This window comes from Ixodes scapularis, unplaced genomic scaffold, assembly GCF_016920785.2.
Source record: "Ixodes scapularis isolate PalLabHiFi unplaced genomic scaffold, ASM1692078v2 PGA_scaffold49__6_contigs__length_1374808, whole genome shotgun sequence".
Classification (NCBI taxonomy): domain Eukaryota; kingdom Metazoa; phylum Arthropoda; class Arachnida; order Ixodida; family Ixodidae; genus Ixodes; species Ixodes scapularis.
Genome location: NW_024609878.1, coordinates 1,227,728 through 1,248,337, shown reverse-complemented (window position 1 = coordinate 1,248,337; position 20,610 = coordinate 1,227,728). Strand labels below are relative to the sequence as shown.

The 20,610-nt window shown below is 46.4% G+C and overlaps 1 protein-coding gene across 1 annotated transcript in view; it reads right to left on the bottom strand.

Moving 5' to 3' along the window:
* Window positions 1-19,289, bottom strand: part of LOC8034737 (ecdysone-induced protein 78C) — a gene marked incomplete at its 5' end in the record, with an annotated part of 100,609 nt that extends 81,320 nt beyond the window's left edge. Inside the window, 1 exon segment of the mRNA XM_042293171.1 lies at window positions 19,159-19,289. Within this exon segment, the coding sequence (XP_042149105.1) occupies window positions 19,159-19,289 (131 nt within the window).
* Window positions 19,290-20,610: the final 1,321 nt, after the last annotated feature.

Here is a 20,610-nt window from a genome sequence, read left to right as displayed (position 1 = left end):
CTTGTGCCAAAAAAATAAACGAGTACAAAAGATAATAACAGAGCGTCGCGGGCGTCGAAGGCGGCGAAGCAGCACGATCAAACGCTGAGGCGAGACTGACTCGACAAGGTCGCGGGCGGCCTCTTATCTAGAGCGCGTCGCTAGCTCGAAGAATCGGCGAAAGCGGCTCGAGCGTCGCGTGATCGGGGCGAGAATGAACACGCACTTTCTAGAAAACAAAAGCAGAAGATACATGGATATAAATAATAGAAGTTACGTGCGCTACATGAATAAACGGGAACTTTCTGGAGGTCCGTGACCGAGCGTTGCTTTCTCAGCCCTGCGCGCGGCAATATTCAAATATGTCACAACAGTGGCGTGCATGCATTCGCTAAGAAAACATATATCTCAAATTCCTGCAGTTTGACGTCGGGATCCGTTACTTGTTCTGCTGTCACCTTGGCGAAACGGTCACTAAAGAGAAACTAGTCAGTTTGTTTTATCAGAAATTATAAAAACCTTATCTAGCCACTGTTATGCACAAAAGCACTCTGGAATTTCATATAAATAGTTTAGAATAAACCGAACACAATCGGTAACTTAATTTTCCAAGCATAATAATAAAAAAAAATCTTAGAAAACAATGTATTTTTAAGGTGTTTCAATAAAAAAAACTGAAAAAGGAGCCTTATTTCAGCTGCATTATCACGTAAATACTTTGGGAAAAAAATATTTAGTGAGAAGTAGGTTTTGCAATCTCTAATTTGCTTCTTTCAACTTTCCAGTTACTTTATGCATACTTGCAGATTGTATCCTGACAAATCTAGACAAAATTGTATAAAAAGTAACAGTCTATATAAAATTTATAGCTTAATTAAATTCACATTTGTTTGATAATGTTCAATCTTAAATATGAGTTTTAAATTTCACATCTATTATTACAAATGATTGAATTACATGCTGCTTGATGCATGCTGTGCCCCCCCCCCCCCCCCCCCCTTTTAAATATATATATCCTGTATATTTGCTGGTTAGTTGTTGTAAACCTCTTAATGTCGTGTTATTTGTTTGTTGTTGTAGGTGTGTGAATGCATATGTTTTACCCCACTCCTACTTGGGCCTTCAATGGCCAGTAGTATCCTCTAAATAAAATTAAAAAAACAAGTGAGCAGTAAAAATCTGGAAGACAAAAGTAAACACAGAGCCGTGCAAAAAGGCATTCAGTATATGAAACAGATACAGATATGGGCCTCTGGCGGTCCATCGGTTCAGCCTCCACACCGCCTAAAGACGGCAGTGTTGCAATATTACGAACCAGCGCACAGGTAGACAGTTACCAAAAATCCAAACACAAAAAACTCACATCAGCGCTGTGCGAGTGTATATTTTTGTGTATTTGGATTTTGAGTAACTGGTCTACCTGTGCGCTGGTTCGTAATTATGCCGTACCAACTCGCCCAATCTGCCGTATTAATAGTGTTGCAAAATACTTAGATCAACTATAATGCTAATGACTGCAGTGTATAAAAGCAAGCTACTCGTCGGAACGAGCTTGACGGTACGAGAATAAAGAGAATGTTTTCACAGTTAAACTCGGAGTCTGTTGCACCGTCTCTTCTGTCCTCAAGATCGAAAGTGCTACAGATTGGTGACCTGGACATGATGATTGACTCCGAGCACCTGCTATCCAGGGGAATGTTCTTCGTGGCCAAGGGCACGGCAATGGCTCTGCCTTTTCGGACGAAAATGCAGTAGGCACATATTCAACTTTCTCAGCCTCCACATCTGCAGCGCCTCCGCAACCACCTCTGCTCTGTCGCATCTAGCACCGGCATCTCCCAGCAATGGGCTGCGACCACCTTGCTTGCCCCACCGGCTTGGCAAGTGAATATTCATCGACATCTTCACACTGTTCACAAGGCATGTTGCTAGCCGACCAGGGTCTCCTCATCGTTGCCATGTCAGGCATTCGCTCTCAGTTCGGTTCCTCATCTTAGGGGATGTTGCATCGGCCCCGCAGTCGGCCGGCATCCCCCTTTCAGTCCGAGGCTGTACACTCCAAACTGATCGAGCCGGACTGAAAGCACGACAGGGTCGATTTCCCCCGTCTGCTGCCTCATTTCCTGACCTCGGCGTCAACTACCATGCACGGCTTCCAAACGCTCTCTTTCCTGCTCTCTAGTATGTCATCCTGCTTGCGGTACATGTCAACAGCAACGACACCTCTCTGGAGACGCAATCACTTCAACAAAATCGTGCCATTCCTCACAGTGCAGAGCTGAGGGCGATAGCTCTGCGGCAGTCTATCGGTTCAGCCTTGGCATCGCCAAAGATGACAGTGCTACTCATACTCGTCACCACGAGCTCAACGACATGAGAATAAACAGAATGTTTTTAGTCGGTCGCAGCATCTTTTCCGTCCACAACATCGTATACTCTATAGGTAGTAAGCAAGAGACACACTTCAGATGAAAAGAACAAATGCTCAGATCACACATGCCGCGGGTGTCCAAAATTATCCATCATGTTGAATATTGTTTTGGTTTTTTTAATTCTAACAGAAGACAAACATCATTATCGCGCAATCAAAATGAATACTTACGAAACACCTAAGTCGCAGTGTAAGTGCTCATCGCTGAGCTGCGGCTGTGGCATATATGTATTTATTTAAAAGTGCACCGATGATAAAACCTTCAGGTTTGGCAACAATACCGAGATTACAACGGTTGTTGTCCATTATAAAATACAAAAGAAATAAAAAATACCGGAAACAATGCAAGGTACAAATCTGCACAACAGGCTTCCGAATTCAACTACTTCGTCGTACTGGAGTTTGTTACAGTAATAACAGCCTTGGATGGGCTGTGAGGACAGCATTCACACTGAACTGGGTGCCTTGGTGACTATCACCAGTGTTGAGGAGTTGCCACTCCAGAGTTGGAACGATTCCGCACTTCCACAACCCTGGAATCGAATGCAAATAAAATGGTGGCAGCACTGGAATGGAATGGGAATGAAATTAGTAGTTACATTTTGCCCAGAATAGAGTAGGAATGGAATAGGCTTTGTTCTAATGCGAGCTGCTTAGATGCCGTCAAAGGGGCTTTCGAAACGGCATTATTGCACTTAGGTAACTGACGGTTTGGTTATCTGACTGCTTATGTTCCTTCGAGGATGAAAGTGGCAACCCCAGTGAAGCAACCCAAACTGTAGAGTTGTAGGCTGACAAGGGCAATTTACTCGATCTTAATCCAGGGTAAGGGTTTTGTACCTCAGCGTTCCAAAAACTACCTGTGCCCAGCACTTTTCAATCTGTGTTGTCACGTGACACGACCCACCGGAGTAATTCGGATCTATTTGGGTAAGATTTGGAACACAGCCAAAGTGTCGTTCCTGGTGCTGCGAGATGCAACCATAAGGCTGTTGGGACCATGTGTGATTACAGCACCAGTTGCAGGCCACCAGGCAGGGACAATGTCACACCGCCCGCACTTCGTTAATACACGTGACTCCTCACTTATTATGTAGCTCGTAAAAGTGGAGGACATATACGGTTCTTTTGTGGAAAAGATGGGCGACTTAGTTTTCCTCTCTGTTACGAGGCTTTTACACCTGGTGGTGCGATCAATATCTGCAGTGCCCCCATACCAATTGCCACTAGTGCTATGTGCGACCAAAGCTCAACTTAGTAAAATCAGTGATTGCGGGTAGGGTTTTGAATTTTGCAGTTGTCTACGCATTTCACAACTCCAGCTTTACGCCGACGTTATTTTCCGGTAACTTAGTACTAGCTGTCAAGTGCCATTTTCACAATTGGGAGGGATTGAGAGGAATGGAATGCAGCAGTTCAGCCATTCCAGGAGTGGGAATGGGCCCAGTTTTTCCTTTCCAGGAGTTCAAAGGAATGGAATTAGTATTAGAAAATTCCAATTCTCTGCAATGGAGTTGGGTGGAATGGGGAATCTTTTGTTTGTTTGCACGCCTAGAATAATTGAGATGACTCGAGAATCTTGTTTGTTCGAGCTCGGAACCTTCTAGATACCTACGGGCTTACAAAAAGAGCTTCGCATGGCTGCTCGAGTCAGTCGTCCTTTCGTCGCTGTCAAAGTATGTGCGGTCTTTCTTACTTTATGTTTCTTGGCACAAGTTCGCTGCATTTAACATTGATCTGAAGTTTTATTAATCAAGTTTGTTTTTGTTCATGACATATTGGTGGATGTGCAGGGTAACGCAGTCTATGCCCATAAAGCGTACCATCTGTGAACACGATAACTCTGAAGACGACGATCGTGAAGGCGACGTCCTTGAAATCATCCGAGGACGACTCCAACTCTGACACCAACGACGACCTCAACTATGGCCTCGGAAGCGACCCGGACAATGAACTTGACAAAGCCCCTGGCTACCACACTGAGACGAAAACATCATGACGACTTCTACGCTGATGATGAAATGGACGACAACTCCAAAGACCAAACCCGGCTACAATGTCAACAACCAACCTGACAACGGCCTCGATGACAAACAGTCTTCAACCGTGGTGACGAGACTGATGACGACACTGATGATGACCCAGGCGAAGACTCAAACAATTTCATAAAAGACGATCCCGACTACGGCTTTGACAGTTATCCAAGGACAATCCGGACGATGACTTTAAAGGGCAACTCCGGCCAAAACTCGAAATTAAAGAAATTACTGGTATCGCTGTAGTGACACAAAATACGACCCCAGCCAAAATATTACGTCCGTGGGATGCCGCATTCTCAACTAATGCCGATAATAAAAATGTGACCCGCCACGAGCCGCTGCACCTTAGCGGTCGGCTAGCGGGTTGCCGATCAATAAAGCAACATTGGGCGGTGACGTCAGTATCGTTCTTTTTTTCCTCCAAGCGTTACGCGGAGTGCGCTTCTTTGAGCCGCTACCACCGCTACTTGGACTTGTGATTCTCATGTTTAGCCATTGCTTTTATCTGTAGCCCGTGTAGCTTCGGTATAGCCTTTTGTTTATTTGCTTGTGAGGACTCAAAGACTGGTTTTAGCGAGCAACTCGTAGCGCCCAAGATTGCCCAGCTGTTCCTCGAAGGATGCCGAGTAGAACTTGTAGTGCTCTGGGGTGCTCAAACAACCCGTTGCACAACCCGGAGGTGCTTTTTCACAAGTTTCCAACGTACCAGAAATTGAAGAAGGTGTGGGTAAACGCTGTTCGACGAGTGGACTTTGGCTTTTACGTGCCCAAGGAAAAAAGAATGCAAAAACAGACATGTACAGCCCTAACGCAGCAGCCTGTGCCGGAAAGCCTCAAAGCTTCGTGTCTGTTACTGACCCGCAGCGCGAAAGGGCCCCCAGTACTGAACTTCACTGGCAGCGCGTCGTAGAGCAACGCCGCTCCATCCACGGAGCCCCGATGACAATTTAGGCCTAGCGACAGAGTACGGAAGACTGCACACACGGCGACAGCCGCTGAGTACGGTACTGAATGAGTTCACTCGTCTTCCAGTCGCTACCTTTTGGGTATACTAGCGACAAGTACGGCATGGCACACGCACGGCGGCAGCGGCCGCCGAGTACGGCACTGTACGAGTTTACGGGTTTTCCAGTCACTAGCTTTTGGGTATACGCACCAACTCTTCCTACATGTGCTGGATATCTACCACATATACAGAATTAAAATAAAATCAGCTTACCTCCTACCTTTAGACGGCTAGCGCAACTGAAGTAGCTGCTGATCAACCTGTGTACTCGTTGAACGAGAACGATCCCGACGTCACGTTCACATAGCGGCCGATTTCTAGTGCTGCCAGGGCCTCGAGCGGCTAGTTTCGGTTTTGTTGGCCGTGCCCCAAACAAAACTTTGAGGCGTCCATATCTTTAAAACTACGCACAATAACGAGGAAAAAATTACACCTTGCAATTCAGGGACGCTGACTGCACTAAAAACAGTCATAATCCCAAAATTGAAAGTATGGTCCGGAGTTGCCCTTTAACGGCAACCACGACTACAAACTTGACGGCGACCTTGATGATGAACCCGATGACAATACCTACGGCAAGTGTGGTATCTGTCACGAAGACGAACAGGACGACGACGCCTGGTATGTCACTCAACGAACGGAGGAAGTTTGCCAGCTTGGTCGCATTTTGATGCAAGCCACAACTTCCTGACGATGACTGCTACAATCTTTGTCACCACGACTCCCAGTTTCAGCCTGGCTACCCACTGTGAATCTAAACACCAATTCATCGTCGCAGCAAGGAACTGTTAAAGTGGTGCTTCGACCTCAAGGTTATTCGCTACATGAGACCTAAGTTGTAAGTCGTTGGCCAATGGCACATCAACATTGTCACGCTGCCCTCTGCGACCCGTAGGCGATTCACGTCTTCCGACTCAACTGAACTAGGTATGCTCGGTAGGACTGTGAAAATCTGCTATTTACGAGACTCTGTATTTTGACCTAGTCTTGTTTAAGCTGTTAATTTAATTTTGTGTTGCATAAAGACGATGAGTCTTTCACAAGAGGGGAGTAATGCCACGTGCAAATAACCGAGTCAGCAGCGTGATCGACTCGCATGCCGCTGACCCCGCCAGCGCATGTCCTACTTTCTTTTGTTTGCGTGACTGGAATGATGAGACGACTCTAAATTTTTTTTGTTCGAGCTCAGAAACTTCTAGATACCCACGCGCTTACAAAAGTACCTTCGCTTGGCTGCTTGAGGCAGTTGTCCTTTCGACACCATCAAAAGTCTTTGTTAATTTATGTTTCTCAGCACAAGTTCGGCGCATTACACACTGATTTTAAGTTTAATAAAGAAGTATGTTTTTATTCGTGACAATATATAGATGAATTTTGATAATTCAATCTTCTGATATTTCAAACTAAAGTGTGTGGCTTCCAGGGCCCGTTTGCTCAAGCGCTAACCGCGGCTAAAGTTAACCGCAGTACCTAGGAGAGGGATTTTGAAATCACGTGACTGGCTCGGCAGGAATGCAGGGAAACATGGCGGTGCCCCGGTGAGTGAGCGCCGCTCGCTTTGAAACTAATATGTCGTTGTAGCTGCAATATTGAGTGCGTTAGTCAGCAATGAATGGTGCCAGAGGCTTTCGCTTTGCCTTACCTCATTTAAATCGCAAAGCATGAGCATATGACCTCGCCGCATTTTTTAAGATGTTGCTAAGCCGACAATTACCACATTCATTTAGGCTTAGGAACGGCCAGAGTCGAAAGACTATCTAAAAAATGCGGCAAGAGCCTTGCTCATGCTTTGTGATGAAGTGAGGTAAGGCAAAGCGAAAGCCTTCTGCACCATTCGTTGCTGACTAACGCGCCCGGTATTGCAGCTACAACGACATATTAGTTCCAAAGCGTGCGGCGCTCACTCACCGGGGCACCGCCACGCTTCCCCGCATCCCTACCGAGCCAGTCACGTGATTTGAAAATCTCTCTCCTAGGTACTGCGGCTAACTTCAGCCGCGGTTAGCGCTTCGAGCAAACGGGCCCTGGAGTTTGAAATAATGAGAGTCGACTGTAAAACACCATTTTTGCTACCCCAAGTAGCAATTTATTTTAGTGTAATTTCTGGAATCTTTTATTCAGACCGAACACTTCTTTTTCAATAAGCTTGTCGGCATAAAATTTAGACTAGTTTTTATAGCCTAAACGTAGCAAGCGTTCAAAACAAATACAACCTAGTGCATCAGATACACAGAAAACACAATATTAGCAAATGCTACTTTTATTGAACACATCTGGAGTTTCTGTTGGATACATACAGCGCTGTGAAGAAGTACACCATTCTTATATGAAAATAAGCTTCCCACCAGTGAAATTTCTCAAGTTGGACAGCCTTGTTGTAAGTCAGGCACGTTAAAGAGAACCCTGCCCAAGTTTTCATAGACACTCTTACAAAGTTGTTTCATCCGTACAATAGTGACTTCAAGGTGTATGTGTAGAAACTTCCCAAAGCGCAAACATTATGTGAAGAAACTGCATTTCAAAGTTGACGTCCTTGCAACCCCCCCTATCGGTAGCTGCTCTACCGGCAACAATGAAAAGAACTATAGAAAGACCGCTGAGGCCACATAACGTAAGACATGGTGTCCAAGATTTGCCATGGACAGCATTGTTGGTAGTTGGACTTGTTTGTGCTCACTCTTTTACCCAGTCTGTCGATTGACAGCTATTTAGAGTGCATGATAGGAACTATTTGTGCTGTAGACATAAAAACATGTACATGTTGCCCCCCCCCCCCCCCTTTGAATCTGGCAGGCGAGACCACTCGAAAATGTTTGAGAGTAGCTGTGTAGAACTGACATGTTCTAACATTCTGATGACACAATTATTCATATTAAAAGGTATGCTTAACCGAAATTCGAAGCTTGCAAAACAACACTGGGGCGGTAGGCGGGACGCTGCAAAACCCCCAAAACATCACACATAGAGCATTATTTCTAACGGATGGCCGTATTTTGGGAAACATGTGGGATTCAACAAGGCCGACGAGACATGTGATGTCGCAATTCTCATTCCCTCTCCTCTAGGCTTCATCCCCTTAAGCAGGTGAGCCGAAGCGGGAATGAGAGAAGCGAGGCCGCTTCCCCTCATTCTAAAGTGTACCAGGAGAAGTATGATGTCACATTTCTTGTTTGATTGTGCCCTTTCCTTTCCAAGAATACGGCCATCCGTTTGAGATATTAATGTATGAGTGATGTTTCGGAGTTTGTAGAGCTCCCATTCAAAGCTTCCGCGGCCTTATTTTATGAAATCCAAATTTTGGTCCAGCATCCTTTTAAACAAGCTTTTTCAAATATTAGCATAATGAACATACAATTGGACAACTTGCTAACTCACAACAGCATCCTCCCGATGATGCCGTACAAAGGTTCTGTCACATGCACCAACCGAGGGGATTGCTGCAAGTCCATCCACCCTCAACTTTTAGTCACCTTTGAGACTGAAGAACTGCTGTATGAGGCCCGTCCAGCCACTGCGCACACAAAGAGAAACACGGGAAATAACACTCAGTGACAAGCAAAGTCTCTGGGCGGAAAGCCCTCCATGACAAATGAGCACTGTTGGGTTACGGCAACGGCGTAATACACAGGTTCTGCTTCTTGGATGCCTTCACCGCTGCGGTGGGTGGTCGTAGCTAGTCGTAGCAGATAGTGTCACGTTTGTTGCTCGTACCAAAACACCAAAGCCGTGTAGTATTCTTGCTGCCGAAGTTCATAAGCCTACGTTCCCGGTCCACACACACTACACAAAGCCAGCCACGAGCAAAGCTAGCTAACCCCGTTTCTGCTTCGGCGACAAGCCGCCAGGACGGTGACACCGCCGCTGAAACTTCTGCCTCGGCTCTTCAAACCAGGGCCCCTCAGTGCGCAAGCATGACACTTGCTAGGCTGTTCTGCCTGTACCAAGTGACACGCGCCCGCATGTTCCCTCTCATAATTCTTCTGACTGTACGTGCCCCGTATTGTACACGGCCATACTGTGCACATGGCGAAAGTTCCCTTTTGAAAGTGCTCCACGGTCGGCTTACAATGCTGCAAACACATAGCACATGACCACTATAGGTGACGACACTTGGGACACTTGCCATCCGTCGTTGTGGCGCAAAGTCGCTTTCTCAGTCGTCCTCACAAGGGGCAAGGAAAGGCAGGCACTGCATAAAAAATCAATACATATTATAACACTGGCTGTGGCAAACTAGTTTCAAAGATGATACAGTCATGTCTTCTTAATATGGACACCTCCGTACTATAAAAAGATTTTTTTTCTATAATGTAAGGTGTTTATATGAGAAAATTAAATTTAAAACAAAAATTGGATAACAAGCATAACCAAACAAACAGTTTATTCAGCTAAAAGATAATGAGATGTGAGTTTGCTCTATCGCTTTAGAGCCGTTTAACATGTAGCACTACTGTCGTTTACAAGAACAGATACCCAGGCTGTAAACTGATGATCGGCTGAATAGCAAAAGATGTTGCACTGTATGCACAAGCCGGATGTAATTGACACTTAGCTGCCGGCAGTTAGGATCCTATAATCTTATGATCGCAGACGGGAATTACATCTGGTGCCTACGGCTGGAATAATGTCTCGCTTCGTAATAGAAAAAGCACAAAAAAAAACACAGGATGGAGAAACCGGGTGTCACAAATTCAGGCTTCTCTTCATTTTTTTAAATACTTTTATGATCTTTCTTTGGACAACTTTAAGTGTTGGTACGGTCAAAAAGGGGGAGTGTGGTGCCACTTTTGATCTCAGTTCGTCCCGTCGTAGTTCCTTTCTAAGTCCCCAACGAATTTGCTCGTTTGCGGAATGGGTTTTGGTTAACGGGCGACGTAGATCATCCCAGGTCACAGTTTGTGGCTTTGACCTCGCGGACGGAGGGGTGCGTATGCTGGCTCTCGTATGGTGCCGATTTGACATGCAGGGGCGCCGCCGGGATACAAAGATGTTTACGCTGGCTAGCGCGCTTTTTGAAGGCGGTGGCTTTGCTCAGTCTGCCGCCTGTCGTGTTCTATGTATCGGCGATAATTGATGTTTTTGGACTCGTACGGGGGAATGGATGGGCACATATGTTTGGTTGTCTGAAAAATGTAATAGGTTTTGCCATTTGGGTCGTTGCTGTGTAGCTTTGTTTTTCTTGAAAGTTGACTGACCCGAAAGGCGGGGAAACGGGAGGTTGGTCGGTAGACGAGCCTATAAAAAGGGGTTCGGAAACAAAGAAGGTAGTCCCACCCCAGAGCTGGCCGGGTCGCTACTCAACGCGGTTACTCCCTGCAGATGAGTCTTGGAACGTGTAATTTTTGGCTTCTGCCCTGCCTGTCGGACAAGTGTTTGAGTTTGTTGTGCTGAAGCGTGTGTGGCTGTGTGGTGCGCGGTGTCGACCTCATCAAGCCTCTAATTGGACCGCTGGACTTCGAGACGCCGTTCTTCGGCCGACAACTCCAGACTACGGACTGCTCTGGACTCGGCACCTACCGGAAAGCTAAGCCTGGTTTTCTGGGACTTGTCTACTGCATTCTCTGGCTCTGAAGTACGAATTGTTGAATGTTGGGAAGATTTTTACACAGCGCTACTTTCTGTCGCGACTGTTTTGGGGGATTATCCCATGTGTGTAGCAGTAACGTTCGAGCTCCATCTCGGTTTGCTCTCGTTATTAGTGTCGGGTTTTCGTCACTGTTTTGTTGGCTTATTCCGGTTTTATGAGCGTCGAGTCTTTTTAGTATTAGTTTCTGGCTCGCAGGGCTCCATAGCTTTGAGCTGGAGTGTGGTTTGTGTTGAGTGCTCTATTGCCGTGTACAGCTTAGTTTTTCCCTTTATTAAATCTAATCTTTTGTTTGCTTATCCTCCCTGTGTCATCATCTTTCTCTACTGATTATACACCAGGCGTGGACCTAGCGCTAGTCAATGGTCGAACTTAGCTCTCTTGTTCTTTTCCCGTAATTTCTCGTTTATTCTCAGAGTGGATCATTGAATTATTTTTATTAATTTGAACCCCACTCCGTGACACCGAAACAGATGGGAAAGCACCACAACGTATTAAACTCGTCGAACATTAAATGTTCTTGAATTATACCTCACCCATGCTTGCTACGTGATGAAGCCCAAAGGTTAGTTCAATGCCAATCAATATTAAATGTCTTTAGATGGGCACCTGCTGCCCGATCATGGCCTTTATTGCAAAGCACTGTTCACACATTTGCGAGTCCTGCAGTGCCTTGTGGAATGGTGGGCGATACTTGCCGTTCCGCAAGGCGCTGCAAGACAGATCAGGCTCAACTTTTGAATGTCGACGTGCATACGGAATGCTGCAGCAAACCAATCATTCGCCGAGGGAAAAAGAAAGGAAGCTGCATGCCTCCGTGTGCTCATTGCCAGTGTTTTCTGCTCTTCTATGTACCCTGCTTGTGTGCTGTGATTTGCAAGCCAGCGCGGGATATATTTCCTTGATTTGTTTGTCTGTTCAGCTGTGCGAGGTTGTGATTGAAACAACCAAGAAGTATAGACCGCCATTCTTTTCATCAAGCTAAGGCTTCGCTCATCCGAACCGGGGACGATGACTGCTGTTGTTTACACGATTTTGGACAGCTATGTGGAGTGGCTTTGTGTTTAAAATTGCAATCCTAAGTGCAAAAAGAAGTTACCGCAGACTATGTTGTTAAAGGTTGATTTCAACTGGCAGGCTCTGGCTACAACCACCTTAATATTCATTCAACATTGTTTGCATTTCTACTTACCCGTGATCGCTTCATTTGCCAAACACGTTAGTGGCCGGTCACCTTACCAATGAAACTAATGTGCTGGTGTCTCCGGCGAAGAATTCCCTCAGGGCTACATGCAATGCACAACCCAGTTTGTAGCCCGTTGTGACTGAAAGCTTTCACACTGGGGAAACGTTGTTGTCACAAACGCAGTCAAAGAATGCGATAGGATTGAGGGAACAGGGGGATTGTCCAAGTTGACTGACTGCATGAGCATATGTTTCCATCGCCACCGTGTTTCCTCCACGCAGGCGACGGAGAAAACGATATAGAGACTCCTCGCGCTTGCCAATGCCAAGTTTCTCTAAAACGTCGAAATACGAGACACCCAGCAGCGAAGTGTCGATATTGCCGGAGAGAGCGGCGAGACAACGATCAGCGCAGGATCGCGGCTTCGCCACTCTTATGCGACGGTGTCTTCGGTTTCCGCTCTCTGCAGCTTCTATCGGGACGCTAGCCGTGCCTAATTGTGCTAGCTTTGAGCGCCACAGTTCATAGGGTTCACAGCGCCCGAGCGAAAGCTCGCGCAAAAGAACCGGCGAGCAGTCGAGTCGTTTCCAATCGACGGGGTGGCTAAACGCCGGTTGTGTGAATCGGGCTTAACGCCTGAGCCGGCTTGCTCAAAGCAAATCTAACGTTCTTGAATGTCATGTAATAAAAATCTGAGACGTGCTACATTCTATACAAACTTGATAAAAAAAATCAAACACTCACCTTCGGCTGCTACGTCCGCCGTACCGCTTCAAGGCAGAAGCAACATGGCGCTCGACGTTTTGGGGTGTTGGGCTGGGGTGTTTTCAGTGTTGCTTACACGCCTAGTCGTGTAAACCGAAACCGAAATACCAATTTTTGCTACCTCAGGTAATTTTTTGACGATTTATCACTAGCAGAGCGTGTAAAAATATGCTAACGAGTGAAAATGGGGTGTAAACAGGCGAAATATTACATTTTCGCTAACAGTGTATAGACTTACCAAATTTGAGTTTGACAAATGCATCACTTAAAGTGACAACGAATACAAACGTTTAATTGAACTTAATTCGTTCGTTTGTTTATATCAGGGGTCTCCAAACTTCGGCTCGCGGAGGTCTTCCGACCGGTCCGTGGCTGGCCTCCGTTCTTCCAATGGAACCCGGCCCGCGGTCAGCTTCCAACAGGACCGCTGTCACCGGCGCAGAAAATAAGCGCGTGAAAAGAGACTGCGCCGGAACGCGCACCAACCGAGTAAACAAAGATACTAGAAGAAGAAAAATAAACGAGGAGAAAAATTGTTTATTGTAAGGCGCGTCCTTTCGTCCTATTCTTGATTCGGCATTGTCATCGGCAAAATCGACCATTCTTAGTCCCCTGTTTCATATCTGTGTAACTCGTATCTTAAAGTTCCTCTGCGTTCCCATATATATTCTACTCGGTATCCTGTGTCGCATCGTCTAAGAAATCGGCGTAATGTTGTTTCTGGTTCTTCAATTGAAACTCATTACATGCATTATTTTTTTCGCCACACGCTGACCTCATCACTGTTCTTTGGGAGACAATCGAAAAACAAGGACCTACTCCGTTCCAAAACGCCGTCGGCGCGAGCCTCGGCACTTTCTTGGAACTGTTGCGTGTCTACAGCTGAAGGCAGCGGTGGCGCCCCACCAGGATCCGGAGTATGTACAGTGAGTAGAGCGTGTATCGGCTTTCGAGTGGCCCCATACCTCAGCGAAGTGTCCCTCGCAGCATGCGCAATTGCGGCCCAAAAAAATCACGAAAGACCCTCGAATCAATGTCATCTTCCGATATGTGGATGGCCTCTTAATCTTTTGTAACACAGATATAAAAGATCCAAGCAACGGGTGCAGCAACTATGTCATGAAAAGTTTCGAACAGAGTTGCTCGGGTTTTAAATTTACCTACGAACTACCTGTAAATAAATAAACCAGGTTCCTAGGTCTCCCCTTAAAATTTTAAGGATGCTAGACATGTTGGTGATATCGAGCTCGGTACTGCAAAGGGTTTGTACCACATGACTCACAACACGCAAAGAACGTAAACCGTGGGTTCTCGCAAAGGCACTAGCATCCGCCCTAAAAAAAAGAAAAAACTCATGCGAACGTCAGACTGAAAAAAAAAACAGCAAAGCTTTGCCATGAAAATCTCTAGATTACTTCTTACTTGAAGTCCTCACACATTACTGGTGGCGGTATGTGGAAATATATTCAAGAATATGAAACGCAGACCAACAGGAGCCGACCGGTCAACAAAGAAAACCGGAGAACCTATAGTGGTCGTGCCATATTTTCCTTGGGTTACGCGCAGGTTAAACAAAATTACAGGCCGGCAAGGAGTTCAAGTTCTATGCTCTGCGCCGAACAAGGTCAATTCTATGTGCGGCAAGGAAGACCATGAAGGGCCAACGGAAAAATAAAGTGACACAAACCGAAGTACAGTGAACTACACTCTCAACAAAAGGGTTGTCGTAGGGTACTACACTTGGGGTAGTCAGAAGCCGTCACAGATATCGCTACCCCCCCTTCGTTATACTTACAACCCCATGGGCAGTCAAACGGCACGCAATCAGCAGGTAATCACAGTGAGCACCCCCAAAAGCAACATGGCGGCTGGCAAACGACAGTGGAGCAATACGAGTAAGGCCTAGCGAGCTGGACTGCTTTTTGCTAAAATACGATTCTCAAGTGCGTACGCCCGTTCGCTGCCTTCCGTGCGCACAAAGCACTCCGAAACGCGCCTCGAAGCACCGGCACCGCACCTAATACGAGTAGGGGCGACGATGTGAGGGGGAGGGGGAGGGGGGGGGGGGGGGGGGGGGGGGAGCGCGTTCGAGGGGGTTTGTCCGCGATTGCTTTCGCGAGGCCGGCTGCATTTACTTCACGGCCAGAAAACATTCAATGAAGGAAACAAAATAGCGACGTCTTTATTGAACAGAGCATCTGGTTGCTGTGCTTGCCGCAAGTGATCCGGCGTTTTCGGTTGACAGCGGCGAGGCGAAGCATCACCGATTTAAGCGGCGTCGGTTCCGATCGTTCAACGCTCCTGCTCACCTGTTAGCATTCGTTATCCACTTTCAAGTCCCTGGTAATCCTCACCGCGTCTGTGCACGCACTTGGCGCTATTCACCGCACGGAACACCCATTCAACTGGCTATGGGACTGATCCCACTTGGACGAGAGGCCGACAACCGAACCAGACCGAACCCTTTGTGGCTGCTACGTGGAGCCATGGAACGCCTCCATGTTTTTCACTCAAATAAGTAGACACATAAGCGCGCGACTCCTTGAATTGGGCAGCGACACGCGCCACCTAACAGACAACGCTCAAACTAAAAAAAAAACAAAAAAACAGCAATTGTTGCTTTGAGCGCCTCGCCAGACAATGCCGTATGTACATATCCCACGCCACACTTCACTCATACGCGACATACAGACATCACAGCATTTCATACATCAACGCATTCAGACACAGATCAAGATACAATATCACATATTGACACTCTACATTCCTATACACACGTCTAGAAAAAAAATTGGCTTGCTCTTTATGTTTATACAGCCTTGATGGGGGCCTCAACGGGTAATCGGTCTCTTAGCTGTAGATGAGAAATTTAGCCAGTGCGGTACAAGCGCTAACCTGGGATTTTTAACGTGCATCACGCAGTAGTGATCACACGAACGCGTGCCGGTACGAAACTCATCCAGATCGAAACGGGCGGGGGCGGCGGGGATCGAACCCAGGAGGTTCGCAGCAGCGCAAGCTTTCGCTCCACGCTCCGAGCTGAGACGCGTTAGCCCACTCGGCCACGTCTGTCTTCCCCTCACACGTCTAGTCGACACCACCAGCTTATATAGTGCTGTATTTTATGTGACCGATTAGGATGGTGACCACTGTCATATTTTGCATAAATACGAAAAGACTGTGCAAGATTTAGCCGTATATATTCTTTTCCTCTACTGCCCTTAGGAAAGCGCTCGTATCTCTAATGTAGGGCCATTGCAAAAGTGAACCGCAGGTTATAAATAAATTTGAATAGTTGCTACACGTCACATTTTGAACAGTTTCGTTTTCTCGCTTGCCTACACTTCAAGTATACAGAAGCCTGTTTAATTAATTGTATTAATTACCGAAACCAATTTCTGCAATCACAACTTTCTGAACACACTGATGCATTTTCTTTTCTCTTTTTACATATCCAGAATGACTTTAGCGGCGGTTGGGTACACGTTGAGTACACTGAGCACGCGCAGGTGATTTTAGCGAAGCCCGTCCGCCGGTCCTTCCCGAAGCGTTATTTCAGTTTTCTTCTTTTCGCTAAATATCCGTTTTATGCGCTCGCGCTCGCGCCGAGAGGACAGTGCAGAATTGCTGCTTTCGGGCCCGTGCCTTCACCTGCAACGAACGCGAAATACGTATGCTAAATTATCTAAATCCTGGTTGAGACAGTAGTGTTTGACTGCGTCCGTCTGACTGCGTTGCGGCAGCAAGAAACCAGGACATCCCTGCTGCTTACATCGCGTGCCAAGATGATTCCTTGAATTGGATTCCACGCTTGATACGAAGCACAGACGTGCCGGTGAGTGGCTTTCGGTTCTCGACGCAACGCTGCCAAACGCTAGTGTCTGAACCGGCCTTGCTTAAAGCATTTTTTTTATCGAGTATGCTCGATGAAATGTGCCAAATGAAGCAGAGAAGGCGAATCGTGTACCTCGAGACAGAGAAATAGTGAAATACACGGACATGATCCCAGATATCTGTGTACGTTCGTCCTGTCCGGCCTCAGTCGTGGTGTTCAATGCTTCATACTTCACTGCACTTGAAAGCAAAAAAAATGGGTACGACAGGCGCGCAAGTTCGGCGGAAGCGAGGAGGCCAGTTGCAACTGATCTGCACGCAGAACTGACCGATCATACCTTTATTGAGAGCACGCTCTTTACTGAACCGCACAATAAAAGACGACGAGAGTATCTCGTCCGGCGAACATTCAAGTCAACTCACGCCTGTGCGTAGCTTCCTGTACTTTTCTAGAGATTTGGTTAAATTCCTCGAGCACGACGCCAGCTGCCAGCTGTTTACTGCTGTACATGGTAAAACCCGCGACGGAACCGAAAAGGACAACCGCGATACTTTTTATCTGCCTCGGGTTTTAGCAGGTGCCTACCAAGGTCGCCTGTACTTGTTTGTTTTCTGCCAGTTTAGGCGAACTGAGCCACATGCTTGTTTCGACCGGTTCAAATTTGAATAAATGATAACCAACGCACAAAGAAAACAAGTTTCAAGTACTTTTTGAGATTTTTGAAGTGACTTTTACTATTGAACGACTGCATGCACTTGAATGTTCAATTCAAGAGTTTATAAAACGTGACTACCCCATGCTTGTCACCTGCCAACAGGGTGCTAACTAGGGGTGTCGCGAACTTTCGTCGAACCAGATTTTTAGGTCGAACTTTCGGGGTTCGACTGGGTCGAACCGGTTCGTCGAACCGGTTCGACGCACCTTCGAACTTTTCAACAGATTCGACCGGTTCGACTTTGTGGACAGTGTGGCCAGACCTTGATACAAGCATGTCTAGGTTTGGAGGATGTTTTTTTAAGAAAAGGGTTATTTTATTTTATAAACGGTTGCAATTAAAAGAAACTAATTCTAATCACTAAAGAGGTTAATAAATTAATTTTTTTTGTACTGTATTAAGTGAAATAACCAATCAGCGCTGCCCTTAATTTATCCCTTAGCCATTACCATCCAATCCAAAGCCAACTGGCCAGCCTGTCGCGCATGCGCACACGAGTCGAACCTCAATACAAGGTTCGTCGAATTTTCCACTAAAGGTTCGAAAAAGTCGAACCTGGTCGAACTCGAACCTCGGCCGGTTCGCGGCACCCCTAGTGCTAACTCTCAATGGCTCGAGCCCAGTGGGTAGTTAAGTAAGCCTGTGGGGTAGTTACAGCCGTCAAAACGCACGATGACGAGGGGGGGTGCTCACTTTTTCTTAGAGTGTAGAACAGATCTAGTTCACTGTAACCCAAGGACCAACGTAAAAAAAAAAATGTAACAAAGCAGACAAAACCAAGTATGTTCACAGCTAAAAAGAGGTTGTCTCTCATATACGTATACATATACCCTTGGCATGTGGCCAGCACTATATTGGCCAAATAGGCCGATATATCAACGACTGCACACTCATTTTCGTGAATGCCAACGTGAGGCAAGATTGTTGAACTCCGGCCTCGTGGGCCACCATCGAATCCCACTTGGCCGAGAATCGCTAGAAGCCCTAGCCACTGATGAGAAGGGACAAGATTGCGCCAGTGCCCCCCTTCTGTTGCACTCCGCCAAAATCAGCGAGAATGTTCCTGCGGGGGTCCATAAATGCTCGGAACTCCAATAAATGAAGAAGAATGACAAGCTCCTGCATTCCAACAGTTTGGACAAATGTCGATAAATGAATACGAAGAGGAAGAGTAACTAGCAGAAAAAAAAAACAAAAAAAAACGTCACATTACCATAAAAAAAGTTAAAAAAAAGAAGGGACATTAAACGTTTGCTATATAGTTCGTTTCAGCTCAGGCTCAGTCGACGCTACGAGTTAAATGGATCAATCAAACACCACCAGAAGCGCAAGCCACTGGCTCTCTTTTTTATGATTGGCTCAGTGATTATAAATAAAACATGACGGACACCATGACGGTGTGCTTTTGATACCGTCTGATTGCTACCATCAACTTGGCTGCGTCTGGACTTTAGCTGAAACGTTAAGAATAGACCAACTACGGTGGTCCAGCGGTGTATTTCTTTCGTGCGTGTATTTTCGTCCATCCTGTTTCGCTGGCCACTTTCCCAAGATCTACTATCTTTATGGGAGTGCAAGAAGGATCCCGCTGCGCATGCGTGCGTGGCTCGGCACATACCTTGCATCCCTCGCAGGACGTGACGCCGTAGTGGTATCCGGACGCCTTGTCCCCGCACACCTTGCACGCCACGAACGACTTGGCGGGACTGCTGCTGCTGTTCGAGTCCGCCGCCGCCGCGAAGCTTTGCTCTGCAACGAGAGAGGGACACGCCGTCAGGGCTGGCTCACTTATACAACCCTCGAGCGCATCTCCGTTGTTTCACTCTAAAAGAACCACGATAATTATTTTTTTTTAACTTCTTGCTACTTAGTTTTCCTAGAATCAAAAGAGAAATGAGAAATCGCGTGGTTTTGGCGTATAGTATCCCACCCAGTGCGATGACCCCCAACTTCCACCATGTTTTTTTTTTTTTTTTTAGCACACGATGAAGTTTGTTATTTTATAAGTGATGATAAGTGCAATCACGGCATTTCATTAGCCACGAACACGAATCCAAATATTCGTTGACGGATTGAGCGTTCCGAAGCGTAATTAGATGGGGCCGACAGACGTGCTTTGGGTACCTCGGATGTATGGTATAGTGAAAAAAAAGAGGAGGGCTTTTCAAAGGAAAGGAGGTATACTTTAAAAAGCTCCACTTTAAAAATGTGTGTGAAATTATGAGCATTTTTACGAACAATTTTTGTTGTCGTATACAGAAAATATCTGTGAATGGTCTTTAACCGAAACCGGTTCAGGAAAAAAAGAACTGTCATTTTCTGCTTCTACCTCTTTCGGATAATCAAGTGTTTCTATACTTCACGAAAAGCGGTTCTGAGAATGTATTAACACTAACACTTTGTTTGTGTATTTAAAGAAAAAATATATTTTTGTGTAAATTTAGTGCAAGGATTAACGCGCACCGTGTCTTCTGCGGTCTGACTTTTGGTACGGTGCCCATAGTTTTTAAGGTGGATGCCGGGTAACGGTTGTTTGTGAACCTTGGTTTTCCCGATGGGATAATTTCTGACGTTAAAGGCCGACGACCAGACTCGAGATCCTGCAAGGCAGAAGATCCTCCTCATCACGGGGAGAAGGAAATATGCAACGGTGGACGGGATAGAATAGGGGAGACGAGGAAGCGGGGGAAAAGTGGAAAGCGCGAACTGGCAGTCGGTCTTTAAGCTGAGTGCTGCGCATTCTTACCGGCTTCGTAGGGGCTTATGGCGCCGAGCTCTAACTAAAACACAGAACTAAAATGGGGTTCGCGGTACCTAAAGGCACAATGACACCGGCGGGAAAACGCGCGTGGGAACACCGCTTGCCGCAAAGACGCTCCCGCATAGCAAACGCCACAGGCAGGGTGTCGAACCAGTCAATATTTAGGCTGCAGTTCGGGTTCAGAAGCATTGTATTTTGTTCCGGTTCGGTTCCGGTTTAAAGTAGCGTACATAATATCACTCCGGCTACCGGTTTCAATAAGCGCGAACCGGTTCAAACTGGTTCCTAACTCGATCTTTGAATATTGAC